This window comes from Pseudophryne corroboree, chromosome 8, assembly GCF_028390025.1.
Source record: "Pseudophryne corroboree isolate aPseCor3 chromosome 8, aPseCor3.hap2, whole genome shotgun sequence".
Classification (NCBI taxonomy): domain Eukaryota; kingdom Metazoa; phylum Chordata; class Amphibia; order Anura; family Myobatrachidae; genus Pseudophryne; species Pseudophryne corroboree.
Genome location: NC_086451.1, coordinates 411,894,421 through 411,909,218, shown reverse-complemented (window position 1 = coordinate 411,909,218; position 14,798 = coordinate 411,894,421). Strand labels below are relative to the sequence as shown.

General features: G+C 48.5%; 1 protein-coding gene across 4 annotated transcripts in view; it reads right to left on the bottom strand.

The window, feature by feature from the left end:
- The window catches only part of ZNF541 (zinc finger protein 541), a 401,808-nt gene that overhangs the window by 339,563 nt on the left and 47,447 nt on the right, over nucleotides 1-14,798 (bottom strand). For all 4 annotated transcript variants that reach the window (XM_063937867.1, XM_063937868.1, XM_063937869.1 and 1 more), the window contains exon 3: nucleotides 9,337-9,559. In XM_063937867.1, the coding sequence (XP_063793937.1) occupies nucleotides 9,337-9,559 (223 nt within the window). The remainder of the gene's footprint in view (nucleotides 1-9,336; nucleotides 9,560-14,798) is intronic.

Here is a 14,798-nt window from a genome sequence, read left to right as displayed (position 1 = left end):
CTTTCTCCTGCGGGAGAAACACTTTTTTCTGTTCTGTGTCCAGAACCATCCCAAGGAACAGTAGGCGTGTGGAAGGAACCAGCTGTGACTTTGGAATGTTTAGAATCCATCCGTGCTGTTGTAGCACCTCCCGAGATAGTGCTACTCCGACCAACAACTGCTCCTTGGACCTCGCCTTTATAAGGAGATCGTCCAAGTACGGGATAATTAAAACTCCCTTTTTTCGAAGGAGTATCATCATTTCTGCCATTACCTTGGTAAACACCCTCGGTGCCGTGGACAGTCCAAACGGCAGTGTCTGGAATTGGTAATGGCAATCCTGTACCACAAATCTGAGGTACTCCTGGTGAGGATGGTAAATGGGGACATGCAGGTAAGCATCCTTGATGTCCAGGGATACCATGTAATCCCCCTCGTCCAGGCTTGCAATAACCGCCCTGAGCGATTCCATCTTGAACTTGAATTTTTTTATATATGTGTTCAAGGATTTCAAATTTAAAATGGGTCTCACCGAACCGTCCGGTTTCGGTACCACAAACAGTGTGGAATAGTAACCCCGTCCTTGTTGAAGTAGGGGCACCTTGACTATCACCTGCTGGGAATACAGCTTGTGAATTGCCTCTAGCACAGCCTCCCTGCCCGAGGGAGTTGTCGGCAAGGCAGATTTGAGGAAACGGCGGGGGGGAGGCGCCTCGAATTCCAGCTTGTACCCCTGAGATACTACTTGAAGGATCCAGGGATCCACCTGTGAGCGAGCCCACTGATCGCTGAAATTTTTGAGGCGGCCCCCCACCGTACCTGGCTCCGCCTGTGGAGCCCCACCGTCATGCGGCGGACTTGGAAGAAGCGGGGGAGGACTTTTGTTCCTGGGAACCTGCTGTTTGTTGCAGCTTTATTCCCCTACCTCTGCCTCTGGACAGAAAGGACCCGCCTTTTCCCCGCCTATTTTTCTGGGGTCGAAAGGACTGTACCTGATAATACGGCGCTTTCTTAGGCTGTGAGGGGACATGGGGCAAAAATGCTGACTTCCCAGCTGTTGCTGTGGAAACTAGGTCTGAGAGACCATCCCCGAATAACTCCTCACCCTTATAAGGCAAAACTTCCATGTGCCTTTTCGAATCTGCATCCCCTGTCCACTGCCGAGTCCATAAGCCTCTCCTAGCAGAGATGGACAGAGCACTTATTTTAGATGCCAGTCGGCAGATCTCCCTCTGTGCATCTCTCATGTATAAGACTGAGTCTTTTATATGCTCTACGGTTAGCAGAATAGTGTCCCTGTCTAGGGTGTCAATATTTTCCGACAGGGAATCTGACCACGCAGCTGCAGCACTGCACATCCATGCTGAAGCAATCGCTGGTCTCAGTATAATGCCTGAGTGTGTATATACAGACTTCAGGATCGCCTCCTGCTTTCTATCAGCAGGCTCCTTTAGGGCGGCCGTATCCGGAGACGGTAGTGCCACCTTTTTTGACAAGCGTGTGAGCGCTTTATCCACCCTAGGGGGTGTTTCCCAACGTGACCTATCCTCTGGCGAGAAAGGGAACGCCATTAGTAACTTTTTAGAAAATACCAATTTTTTATCGGGGGAAGCCCACGCTTCTTCACACACTTCATTTAATTCTTCAGATGGGGGAAAAACTATTGGTAGTTTTTTCTCCCCAAACATAATATCCTTTTTTGAGGTACCTGGGTTTATATCAGAAATGTGTAATACCTCTTTCATTGCCTCAATCATGCAACGAATGGCCCTAGTGGACATTAAATTAGACTCTTCGTCGTCGACACTGGTATCAGTATCCGTGTCGACATCTGTGTCTGCCATCTGAGGTAGCGGGCGCTTTAGAGCCTCTGATGGCCTTTGAGTCGTCTGGGCAGGCACGAGCTGAGAATCCGGCTGTCCCGCATTTGGCATGTCGTCAAATTTTTTATGTAAGGAGTCGACACTTGCACGTAATTCCTTCCATAAGTCCATCCACTCAGGTGTCTGCCCCGCAGGGGGTGACATCACATTTATAGGCATCTGCTCTGCCTCCACATAAGCCTCCTCATCAAACATGTCGACACAGCCGTACCGACACACCGCACACACACAGGGAATGCTCTGACAGAGGACAGGACCCCACCAAAAGCCCTTTGGGGAGACAGAGAGAGAGTATGCCAGCACACACCAGAGCACTATATAATACAGGGACTAACTGAATTATATCCCCTTATAGCTGCTATAAATTATATAATGTGCCTAAATTTAGTGCCCCCCCTCTCTTTTTTACCCTTCTGTAGTGCAGACTGCAGGGGAGAGCCAGGGAGCTTCCTTCCAGCGGAGCTGTGAGGGAGAAATGGCGCCAGTGTGCTGAGGGAGATAGCTCCGCCCCTTTTTCGGCTGACTTTTCTCCCGCTTTTTTATGGAATCTGGCAGGGGTATTTATCACATCTATAGCCTCTGGGGCTATATATTGTGATTATTTTGCCAGCCAAGGTCTAATTATTGCTGCTCAGGGCGCCCCCCCCCAGCGCCCTGCACCCATCAGTGACCGGAGTGTGAGGTGTACAAGAGGAGCAATGGCGCACAGCTGCAGTGCTGTGCGCTACCTTGGTGAAGACTGAAGTCTTCTGCCGCCGATTTTTCCGGACCTCTTCTAGCTTCTGGCTCTGTAAGGGGGACGGCGGCGCGGCTCCGGGAACGAACACCAAGGACGGGTCCTGCGGTCGATCCCTCTGGAGCTAATGGTGTCCAGTAGCCTAAGAAGCCCAAGCTAGCTGCAAGCAGGTAGGTTCGCTTCTTCTCCCCTTAGTCCCTCGTTGCAGTGAGCCTGTTGCCAGCAGGTCTAACTGTAAAATAAAAAACCTAAAATATACTTTCTTTCTAGGAGCTCAGGAGAGCCCCTAGTGTGCATCCAGCTCGGCCGGGCACAGAAATCTAACTGAGGTCAGGAGGAGGGGCATGGAGGGAGGAGCCAGTGCACACCAGATAGTACCTAATCTTTCTTTTAGAGTGCCCAGTCTCCTGCGGAGCCCGTCTATTCTCCATGGTCCTTACGGAGTTCCCAGCATCCACTAGGACGTCAGAGAAAAGAAAAAGAAAAATTAAAAATTAAAATCAAAATCAAAAAATATTCACAAAGTGTGGCAGCCCCACACCAACCCTGTTGCTCCGATGAGCACAGAAAAAACACTGAGGTACTCTGGGATATGGAGGGGTGTAGAGTTCTAAATTTGAATATTCAGTGCCCTGTTCCTGCGGAGGCCGTCCATATCCCAAGAGTACTCCAGTGACCCCTAGTGAATGAAAAAGAAAGAACATTCTTAAAAGAATTACTTTTTCAATGGTATTAATAGGTCTATTCATGAAGCAGTGAAAAGAGTGGAGAAGTGAGCCAGTGGAGAAGTTGCCCATAATCAGTCAGATCCCTTTCTCCCAGGTTCAGTATTAGAACATTTTCATGTGGGTACGAAAGGTATTCATTCCCATAGTATATTAATGTAAAAACTGTAGTTTTATTGTACAACCACAAACATCATAAAGTAATAAAAACACTTGGGGCCGGATGTAATGAAGTCCGAGTTGGCCGGAGGTGCAAGTTCCTGGTCGACCTCTGATGTTTTTTTTAAAGGGGCAATCACTTACAAGACATGGTTTTGTCTTGTAAATAACTGCCCCTTTAAAATAAGAATTTACTTACCGATAATTCTATTTCTCATAGTCCGTAGTGGATGCTGGGTACTCCGAAAGGACCATGGGGAATAGCGGCTCCGCAGGAGACAGGGCACAAAAGCAAGCTTTTAGGATCACATGGTGTGTACTGGCTCCTCCCCCTATGACCCTCCTCCAAGCCTCAGTTAGGTACTGTGCCCGGACGAGCGTACACAATAAGGAAGGATCTTGAATCCCGGGTAAGACTCATACCAGCCACACCAATCACACCGTACAACTTGTGATTTGAACCCAGTTAACAGTATGATAACAATGAAGTAGCCTCTAAAAAAGATGGCTCACAACAATAATAACCCGATTTTTTTGTAACAATAACTATGTACAAGTAATGCAGACAATCCGCACTTGGGATGGGTGCCCAGCATCCACTACGGACTATGAGAAATAGATTTATCGGTAAGTAAAATCTTATTTTCTCTAACGTCCTAGTGGATGCTGGGGACTCCGTCAGGACCATGGGGATTATACCAAAGCTCCCAAACGGGCGGGAGAGTGCGGATGACTCTGCAGCACCGAATGAGAGAACTCCAGGTCCTCCTCAGCCAGGGTATCAAATTTGTAGAATTTAGCAAACGTGTTTGCCCCTGACCAAGTAGCTGCTCGGCAAAGTTGTAAAGCCGAGACCCCTCGGGCAGCCGCCCAAGATGAGCCCACCTTCCTTGTGGAATGGGCATTTACAGATTTTGGCTGTGGCAGGCCTGCCACAGAATGTGCAAGCTGAATTGTACTACAAATCCAACGAGCAATAGTCTGCTTAGAAGCAGGAGCACCCAGCTTTTTGGGTGCCTACAATATAAACAGCAAGTCAGACTTTCTGACTCCAGCCGTCCTGGAATTTTATATATATATATATATTTTCAGGGCCCTGACAACGTCTAGCAACTTGGAGTCCTCCAAGTCCCTAGTAGCCGCAGGCACCACAATAGGTTGTTTCAGGTGAAACGCTGACACCACCTTAGGAAGAAACTGGGGACGAGTCCGCAGTTCTGCCCTGTCCCGAATGGAAAATCAAATATGGGCTTTTGTAAGACAAAGCCGCCAATTTTGACAATCGCCTGGCCGAGGCCAGGGCCAACAGCATGGTCACTTTCCATGTGAGATATTTCAAATCCACAGATTTGAGTGGTTCAAACCAATATGATTTGAGGAATCCCAACACTACGTTGAGATCCCACGGTGCCACTGGAGGCACACAAGGGCTGTATATGCAATACTCCCTTGACAAACGTCTGGACTTCAGGAACTGAAGCCAATTCTTTCTGGAAGAAAAACTATAGGGCCGAAACTTGAACCTTAATGGACCCCAATTTGAGGCTCATAGACACTCCTGTTTGCAGGAAGTGCAGAAATCGACCTAGTTGAAAATTTTTCGTGGGGCCTTCCTGGCCTCACCCACGCAACATATTTTTACCACATGTGGTGATAACGTTGTGCGGTCACCTCCTTCCTGGCTTTGACCAGGGTAGGTGTGACCTCTTCCGGAATGCCTTTTCCCTTAGGATCCGGCGTTCAAACCGCCATGCCGTCAAACGCAGTCGCGGTAAGTCTTGGAACAGACAAGGTCCCTGCTGGAGCAGGTCCTTTCTTAAAGGCCGATGCCACGGTTCCTCTTGGAACAGACATAGTACTTGCTGAAAGCAAATCCCTTCTTAGCTCCCGAGGCCATTAGTCCTCTGTGAGCATCTCTTGAAGTTCCGGTTACCAAGTCCCTCTTGGCCAATCCGGAGCCACGAGTATAGTTCTTACTCCTCTATGTCTTATAATTCTCAATACCTTGGTTATGAGAAGCAGAGGAGGGAACACATACACCGACTGTTACACCCACGGTGTTACCAGGACGTCCACAGCTATCGCCTGAAGGTCTCGTGACCTGGCGCAATACCTGTCCCATTTTTTGTTCGGGCGGGACGCCATCATGTCCACCTTTGGTCTTTCCCAACGGTTCACAATCATGCGGAAAACTTCCCGATGAAGTTCCCACTCTCCCGGGTGGAGGTCGTGCCTGCTGAGGAAGTCTGCTTCCCAGTCGTCCACTCCCGGAATGAACACTGCTGACAGTGCTATCACATGATTTTCCGCCTAGCGAAAAATCCTTGCAGTTTTGCCACTGCCCTCCTGCTTCTTGTGCCGCCCTTTCTGTTTACGTGGGCGACTGCCGTGATGTTATCCCACTGGATCAATACCGGCTGACCTTGAAGCAGAGGTCTTGCTAAGCTTAGAGCATTATAAATTTGCTCTTAGCTCCAGTATATTTATGTGGAGAGAATTTTCCAGACTTGATCACACTCCTTGTGTGACTGCTCCCCAGCCTCTCAGGCTGGCCTCCGTGGTCACGAGCATCCAATCCTGAATGCCGAATCTGCGGCCCTCTAGAAGATGAGCACTCTGTAATCACCACAGGAGAGACACCCTTGTCCTTGGATATAGGGTTATCCGCTGATGCATCTGAAGATGCGATCCGGACCATTTGTCCAGCAGATCCCACTGAAGAGTTCTTGCGTGAAATCTGCCGAATGGAAGCGCTTCGTAATAAGCCACCATTTTTACCAGGACTCTTGTGCAATGATGCACTGACACTTTTCCTGGTTTTAGGAGGATCCCGATTAGCTCAGATAACTCCCTGGCTTTCTCCTCTGGGAGAAACACCTTTTCCTGGACTGTGTCCAGAATCATCCCTAGGACCAGCAGACGTGTCGTCGGAACAACTGCGGTTTTGGAATATTTAGAATCCACCCGTGCTGTCGTAGAACTACTTGAGATAGTGCTACTCCGACCTCCAACTGTTCTCTGGACCTTGTTCTTATCAGGAGGTCGTCCATTTTCTTTGAAGACGAATCCTCCTTTCGGTCATTACCTTGGTAAGGACCCGGGGTGCCTTGGACAATCCAACGGCATCGTCTTGAAACTGATAGTGACAGTTCTGTACCACGAACCTGAGGTACCCTTGGTGAGAAAAGGCAAATTTTGGGACATGGAGGTAAGCATCCCTGATGTCCCGGGACACCATATAGTCCCCTTGTTCTTTGCTATCACTGCTCTGAGTGACTCCATCTGGATTTGAACCCTTGTAAGTGTTCAAATTTTTCAGATTTAGAATAGGTCTCACCTAGCCTTCAGTACCACCATATAGTGTGGAGTAATACCCCTTTCCTTGTTGTCGGAGGGGTAATTTTATTATCACCTGCTGGGAATACAGCTTGTGAATTGTTTTCAATACTGCCTCCCTGTCGGAGGGAGACATTGGTACAGCAGACTACAGGAACCTGCGAGGGGGGAAACCTCTCGACATTCCAATCTGTACCCCTTGGATACTACTTGTAGGATCCAGGGGTCCTGTACGGTCCCAGCGTCATGCTGAGAACTTGGTAGAAGCGGTGGAGGGCTTCTGTTCCTGGGAATGGGCTGCCTGCTGCAGTCTTCTTCCCTTTCCTCTATCCCTGGGCAGATATGACTCTTATAGGGACGAAAGGACTGAGGCTGAAAAGACGGTGTCTTTTTCTGCAGAGATGTGACTTAGGGTAAAAAACGGTGGATTTTCCAGCAGTTGCCCTGGCCACCAGGTCCCATGGACCGACCCCAAATAACTCCTCCCCTTTATACGGCAATACATCTTTGTGCCGTTTGGAAACTGCATCACCTGACCACTGTCGTGTCCATAAACATCTTCTTGCAGATATGGACATCGCATTTACTCTTGATGCCAGAGTGCAAATATCCCTCTGCGCATCTCGCATATATAGAAATGCATCCTTTAAATGCTCTATAGTCAATAAAATACTGTCCCTGTCAAAGGTATCAATATTTTTAGTCAGGGAATCCGACCAAGCCACCTCAGCTCTGCACATCCAGGCTGAGGCGATCGCTGGTCGCAGTATAACACCAGCATGTGTGTGTATACTTTTTAGGATATTTTTCAGCCTCCTATCAGCTGGCTCCTTAAGTACGGCCCTATCCGTAGATGGTACCGCCACTTGTTCTGATAAGCGTGTGAGCGCCTTATCCACCCTGAGGGGTGTTTCCCACCGCGCCTTAACTTCTGGCGGGAAAGGGTATACCGCCAATAATTTTCTATCGGGGGAAACCCACGCATCATCACACACTTCATTTAATTTATCTGATTCAGGAAAAACTACAGGTAGTTTTTTCACCTCACATATAATACCCTTTTTTGTGGTACTTGGAGTATCAGAAATATGTAACACCTCCTTCATTGCCCTTAACGTGTGGCCCTAAAAGAAAATACGTTTGTTTCTTCACCTTCGACACTGAAATCAGTGTCCGTGTCTGGGTCTGTGTCGACCGACTGAGGTAAATGGGCATTTTACAGCCCCTGACGGTGTTTGAGACGCCTGGACAGATACTAATTTGTTCGCCGGCCCTCTCATGTCGTCAACCGGCTTGCAGCGTGTTGACATTGTCACGTAATTTCCATAAATAAGCCATCCATTCCGGTGTCGACTCCCTAGAGAGTGACATCACCATTACAGGCAATTTGCTCCGCCTCCTCACCAATATTTTCCTCATACATGTCGACACACACGTACCGACATACAGCACACACATAGGGAATGCTCTGATAGAGGACAGGACCCACTAGCCCTTTGGGGAGACAGAGGGAGAGTTTGCCAGCACACACCAAAACGCTATAATTATCCAGGGACAACCTTTATATAAGTGTTCCTCCCTTATAGCATTTTAATATATATACATATCGCCAAATCAGTGCCCCCCCTCTCTGTTTTAACCCTGTTTCTGTAGTGCAGTGCAGGGGAGAGCATGGGAGCCTTCCCACCAGCCTTTCTGTGAGGGAAAATGGCGCTGTGTGCTGAGGAGAATAGGCCCCGCCCCCTTTTCGGCGGGCTTCTTCTCCGGAGTTTTAGATATCTGGCAGGGGTTAAATACATCCATATAGCCTCAAGGGCTATATGTGATGTATTTTTCGCCATACAGGTATTATACATTGCTGTCCAGGGCGCCCCCCCCCAGCGCCCTGCACCCTCCGTGACCGCTGTGTGAAGTGTGCTGACAACAATGGCGCACAGCTGCAGTGCTGTGCGCTACCTGATGAAGACTGAGAGTCTTCTGCCGCCTAGTTCCGGACCTCTTCATCTTCAGCGTCTGCAAGGGGGGTCGGCGGCGCGGCTCCGGGACGAACCCCAGGGCGAGCCCTGTGTTCCGACTCCCTCTGGAGCTATGTCCAGTAGCCTAAGAATCCAATCCATCCTGCACGCAGGTGAGTTGAAAATCTCTCCCCTAAGTCCCTCGATGCAGTGAGCCTGTTGCCAGCAGGACTCACTGAAAATAAAGAACCTAAAAACTTTTTCTAAGTAACTCTTTAAGAGAGCCACCTAGATTGCACCCTTCTCGGCCGGGCACAAAAACCTAACTGAGGCTTGGAGGAGGGTCATAGGGGGAGGAGCCAGTACACACCATGTGATCCTAAAAGCTTGCTTTTGTGCCCTGTCTCCTGCGGAGCCGCTATTCCCCATGGTCCTGACGGAGTCCCCAGCATCCACTAGGACGTTAGAGAAACTTCTGTTAAAGCACACGCAATATAATAGACGCATATGCACCAGTATTTGTGCACGACAGAAAAGTTGATCACATAACTCAGGGTACATACAAGTGGTCGTTTCTTTTGAACGCTTTCTTGCAGACTTTGCAGATATGGCTTCTCTTCTGGCTGTGGACCAGGATGTGTTTGCTGAGGGAGCTTGCACTTTTAAAGACCTTTCCACACACCGTACACTCTAAAACCGGGGCCTGTTGACACTTCTTTCTGTTAGTGCCTACTGGTTCAGGCCTGGTCTGCAGTGATCTGTCCTCCTCTAGACACATTCCAAGATCTGGGAAAGTGGAAGCAATATGAAGTACAATTAATACAACCACGCTTACAGATGTGACCACATATACCTATCCTCAAATCGCAGTAAGTAGCCCTGTTTAGTGCACCATGGACTTTGCGACCTAGCGGCACCAAAACACTAACCCTAAGTACCTAATACATTATGGGGCTGATTCCGAGTCACATGTTTCTGTGACCGCTTGACGCTTGTGACTATATGCTACACCTGGTAGCTGCCTTTCTCCTGGTGTAAGCCTGCATCTGAATGTGCAAGGACCGAGACACTCACTTTGTCCATCTTCAGACGCTATCATAATGCTCGGAGAGCCTTTAGATGTTTCCATCGGTCGCATCTTTGAAACTTGCAATAGCTCTATGGTAGGTGCAGATTTTACACCTGCTTTTTAGCAGAATCTGCAATCCGCGCTGAATAGGGGCCGTAGGCCAATATTGGTTGTTAAAACAATGCTCCAAGGTCCTAATTCAGCTGTGGCTGGAGGTGCTATAACTGCTGCTCACATGGACACAGCAGCGATGCACAGATATGGTAATGGCACAGGAAGTGTCTGATGCCTGCACTAGTGATCACTCCTAGAATGCGGCATCGGATCACCTGTGACACCATCGGGGGGCTGCATGACCCATGGTGTTGTGCAAGTCGGTCGCTGCAGATCCAACAACGAGGCCAGGAAATCTCTGTATTCTGACGAAGATCCTGGACTCAACATGAAAACAGCGGTGACGGATGCATACTGTCAATCACGGTGACGGATGCATACTGTGAATCACGGTGACGGATGCATACTGTCAATCACGGTGACGGATGCATACTGTGAATCACGGTGACGGATGCATACTGTGAATCACGGTGACGGATGCATACTGTCAATCACGGTGACGGATGCATACTGTCAATCACGGTGACGGATGCATACTGTGAATCACGGTGACGGATGCATACTGTGAATCACGGTGACGGATGCATACTGTGAATCACGGTGACGGATGCATACTGTGAATCACGGTGACGGATGCATACTGTGAATCACGGTGACGGATGCATACTGTGAATCACGGTGACGGATGCATACTGTGAATCACGGTGACGGATGCATACTGTGAATCACGGTGACGGATGCATACTGTGAATCACGGTGACGGATGCATACTGTGAATCACGGTGACGGGTGCATACTGTCAATCACGGTGACGGGTGCATACTGTGAATCACGGTGACGGATGCATACTGTGAATCACGGTGACGGGTGCATACTGTCAATCACGGTGACGGATGCATACTGTCAATCACGGTGACGGATGCATACTGTCAATCACGGTGACGGATGCATACTGTGAATCACGGTGACGGATGCATACTGTGAATCACGGTGACGGATGCATACTGTGAATCACGGTGACTGATGCATACTGTGAATCACGGTGACAGATGCATACTGTCAATCACGGTGACAGATGCATACTGTCAGTCACTGATACTGCGGTTCTTGCACATGCTCAGAGTACCAAACATCATTACTTTGTGCTATGTGGCGCACCTCCGTCCACATCTCAATCAGGCACCATGTCCCACCGATTCCTCCTGGTTTGTATCACCCTGCGGTAGGATGGACAATCTCCATGTCCAATACCTACTTTCTGTCTTTTTTCCCCCTGTGGTGGGATTGGCAAACTGCATGTCTCTCATACAGTTGTCCCCGTTTGCCTTCAGTATGCACTGCCCTGTGGTAGCAAGGACACTACAAGTCCCTTACCTCCATTTAGTCTGTGTGGGGTGAGATACTAAAGTGCGGTTTAGTAAACACAATTTTCTGATTGATTTTTTTTTTTATTAGTATTCAAATGAGCAGATTTACCGAGGGCAAAGTACCACATTAGACATTCCAATCCCAATTTTTTTATTTTATTTTTATGGTAAGAATGAACAGACACAATTCGCCAACTCCATGGAAAATGGAGGCATCTGTGAGAGGCAAGATAGCTGAAAATGCAAGCTGCTTAGGCAATATGGCCACCCAGAACACAAGAGGAGGCACAACACACTACTAATTATGGTAGCAGTCATTATTAATTAAGGAAGCAAAAAAATATAATAATTAAATCATAGGGCAAACTTATTTCAGCATTATGTTGGGGGGGAGGAGGGGATTAATGTATGCTGATTCTGAAAGGCAATATTATTTACAAATTATATTCAGTGAAAAATGTGATTTATAACTGAGATAATAAGATTTTAAACCTGCCGGTAAATCTTTTTCTCCTAATCCGTAGAGGATGTTGGGGACTCCGTAAGGACCATGGGGTATAGACGGCTCCACAGGAGACATGGGCACTGTAAGACTTTAGAATGGGTGTGCACTGGCTCCTCCCTCTATGCCCCTCCTCCAGACCTCAGTTAGGACTGTGCCCAGAGGAGATGGACAGTACGAGGAAAGGATTTTTGTTAATCTAAGGGCGAGATACATACCAGCCCACACCATACATACCGTACAACATGGTATAATATAAACCAGTCAACAGCATGAACAAAACAGTATCAGCCAGAGACTGAACACAACTGTAACATAACCCTTATGTATGCAATAACTATATACAAGCCTTGCAGAATTTTTCCGCACTGGGACGGGCGCCCCGCATCCTCTACGGACTAGGAGAAAAAGATTTACCGGTAGGTTTAAAATCTTATTTTCACTTACGTACTAGAGGATGCTGTAGACTCCGTAAGGACCATGGGGATTATACCAAAGCTCCAGACCGGGCGGGAGAGTGCGGATGACTCTGCAGCACCGATTGACCAAACAAGAGGTCTTCCTTAGACAGGGTATCAAACTGGTAAAACTTTGCAAAAGTGTTTGAACCCGACCAAGTAGCTGCTCGGCAAAGCTGTAATGCCGAGACGTCTCGGGCAGCCGCCCAAGAAGCGCCCACCTTCCTAGTGGAATGGGCCTTAACTGAATTTGGAACCGGCAGTCCAGCCGTAAAATGAGCCTGCTGAATCGTGTTACAGATCCAGCGAGCAAAAGTCTGCTTATACGCAGGAGCGCCAACCTTGTTGGCCGCATACCGGACAAACAGTGCTTCTGTTTTCCTAACCCAAGCCATTCTGGCCACATAAATCTTTAAGGCCCTGACTACATCAAGGGACTTGGAATCCTCCAAAGCACCCGTAGCCACAGGCACCACAATAGGTTGGTTCATATGAAATGACAAAACCACCTTAGGCATAAAATGAGAACGAGTCCTCAACTCTGCACGATCCGCATGGAAAATCAGATAGGGGCTCTTGTGAGACAAAGCCGCCAATTTGGACACCCGCCTTGCAGATGCCAAGGCCAATAACACGACCACTTTCCAAGAGAGAACTTCAATTCAAACGTTTGAAGAGGTTCAAACCAGTGTGATCTAAGGAACTGTAACACCACGTTAAGGTCCCACGGTGCCACCGGAGGCACAAAAGGAGGTTGGCTGTGCAACACTCCCTTTACAAAAGTCTAGACTTCTGGGAGAGAAGCCAATTCCTTCTGAAAGAATAAAGATAAGGCTGTAATCTGCACCTTAATGGAGCCTAACTTTAGGCCCATATCCACACCTGACTGCAGAAAATGGAGAAAACGACCCAGATGAAAATCTTCCGTAGGAGCATTCTTGGCTTCACACCAAGACACCTATTTTCTCCAGATACAGTGATAGTGTTTCGCCGTTACCTCCTTCCTAGCTTTAATTAGAGTAGGGATGACTTCACCCAGAATACCTTTCCTAGCTAGGATGTGGTGTTCAACCGCCATGCCGTCAAACGTAACCGCGGTAAGTCTTGGAACACAAAGGGCTCCTGTAGTAACAGGTCCTCCCTGAGAGGAAGAGGCCACGGATATTCTGAGGGCATTTCCTGAAGATCTGAATACCAGGCCCTTCGAGGCCAATCTGGAACAATGAGTATTGTCTGCACTCTTGTACGTCTTATGCTTCTCAATATCTTTGAGATGAGAGGAAGTGGAGGGAACACATAGACCGACTGAAACACCCACAGTGTCACCAAGGCGTCCACTGCCACTGCCTGAGGGTCCCTTGACCTGGACCAATACGTCCGAAGCTTTATGCTGAGGCGTGACGCCATCATGCCTATTTGAGGAAGTCCCCAACGACTTGTCACCTCTGCAAAGACTTGTTGATGAAGTTCCCATTCTCCCGGATGGAGATCGTGTCTGCTGAGGAAGTCTGCTTCCCAGTTGTCTACTCCCGGACTGAAGACCGCTGACAGAGCGCTTACATGATTTCCCGCCCAGCGAGGAATCCTGGTGGCTGCTGCCATTGCTGCTCTGCTTCTTGTCCCACCCTGGCGGTGTACATGCGCCACAGCTGTGTTGTTGTCTGACTGTATCAGAACAGGTAGATTGCGAAGAAGATTCTCCGCCTGTCGCAGGCCGTTGTATATGGCCCTTAATTTCAGCACATTGATGTGTAGACAAGCCTCCTGGCTTGACCATATTCCCTGGAAAAAAAAATATTTTTATTTTTTTCCTTGTGTGACTGCTCCCCAGGCTCGCGTCCGTGGTCACAAGAACCCAATCTTGAATGCCGAACCTGCGACCCTCTAGAAGGCGAGTACTCTGGAGACACCACAGGAGAGACCCTGGCCCTGGGGGACAAGGTTATCTTCCGAAGCATATGCAGATGGGACCCTGACCACTTGTCCAGAAGGTCCCACTGAAAAGTCCTTGCATGGAACCTGCTGAACGGAATGGCCTCGTAGGCCGCCACCATCTTTCCCAATACTCGAGTGCAGTGATGAACTGACACTCTTTTTGGCTTAAACAGGTCCTTGACCCTGTTCTGGAGTTCCTGGGCTTATTCCATCGGGAGAAAAACCCCTTGTTCTTCCGTGTCCAGAATCATGGCCAAAAATGACAGTCGAGTTGTCGGAACCAACTGCGACTTTGGTAGATTTAGAATCCAGCCGTGCTGTTGTAGTACTCTCAGGGGGACACGCTTTTTAAGAACTGTTCCCTTGAACTCGCTTTTATCAGGAGATCGTCCAAGTATGGGATAATTGTGACGCCTTGCTTGCGCAGGAGCACCATCATTTCCGCCATTACCTTGGTGAAAATCCTCGGGGCCGTGGAAAGCCCAAACGGTAACATCTGAAACTGGTAATGACAATCCTGTACAGCGAATTTCAGGTACGCCTGATGAGGAGGATATATGGGAACATGAAGGTATGCATC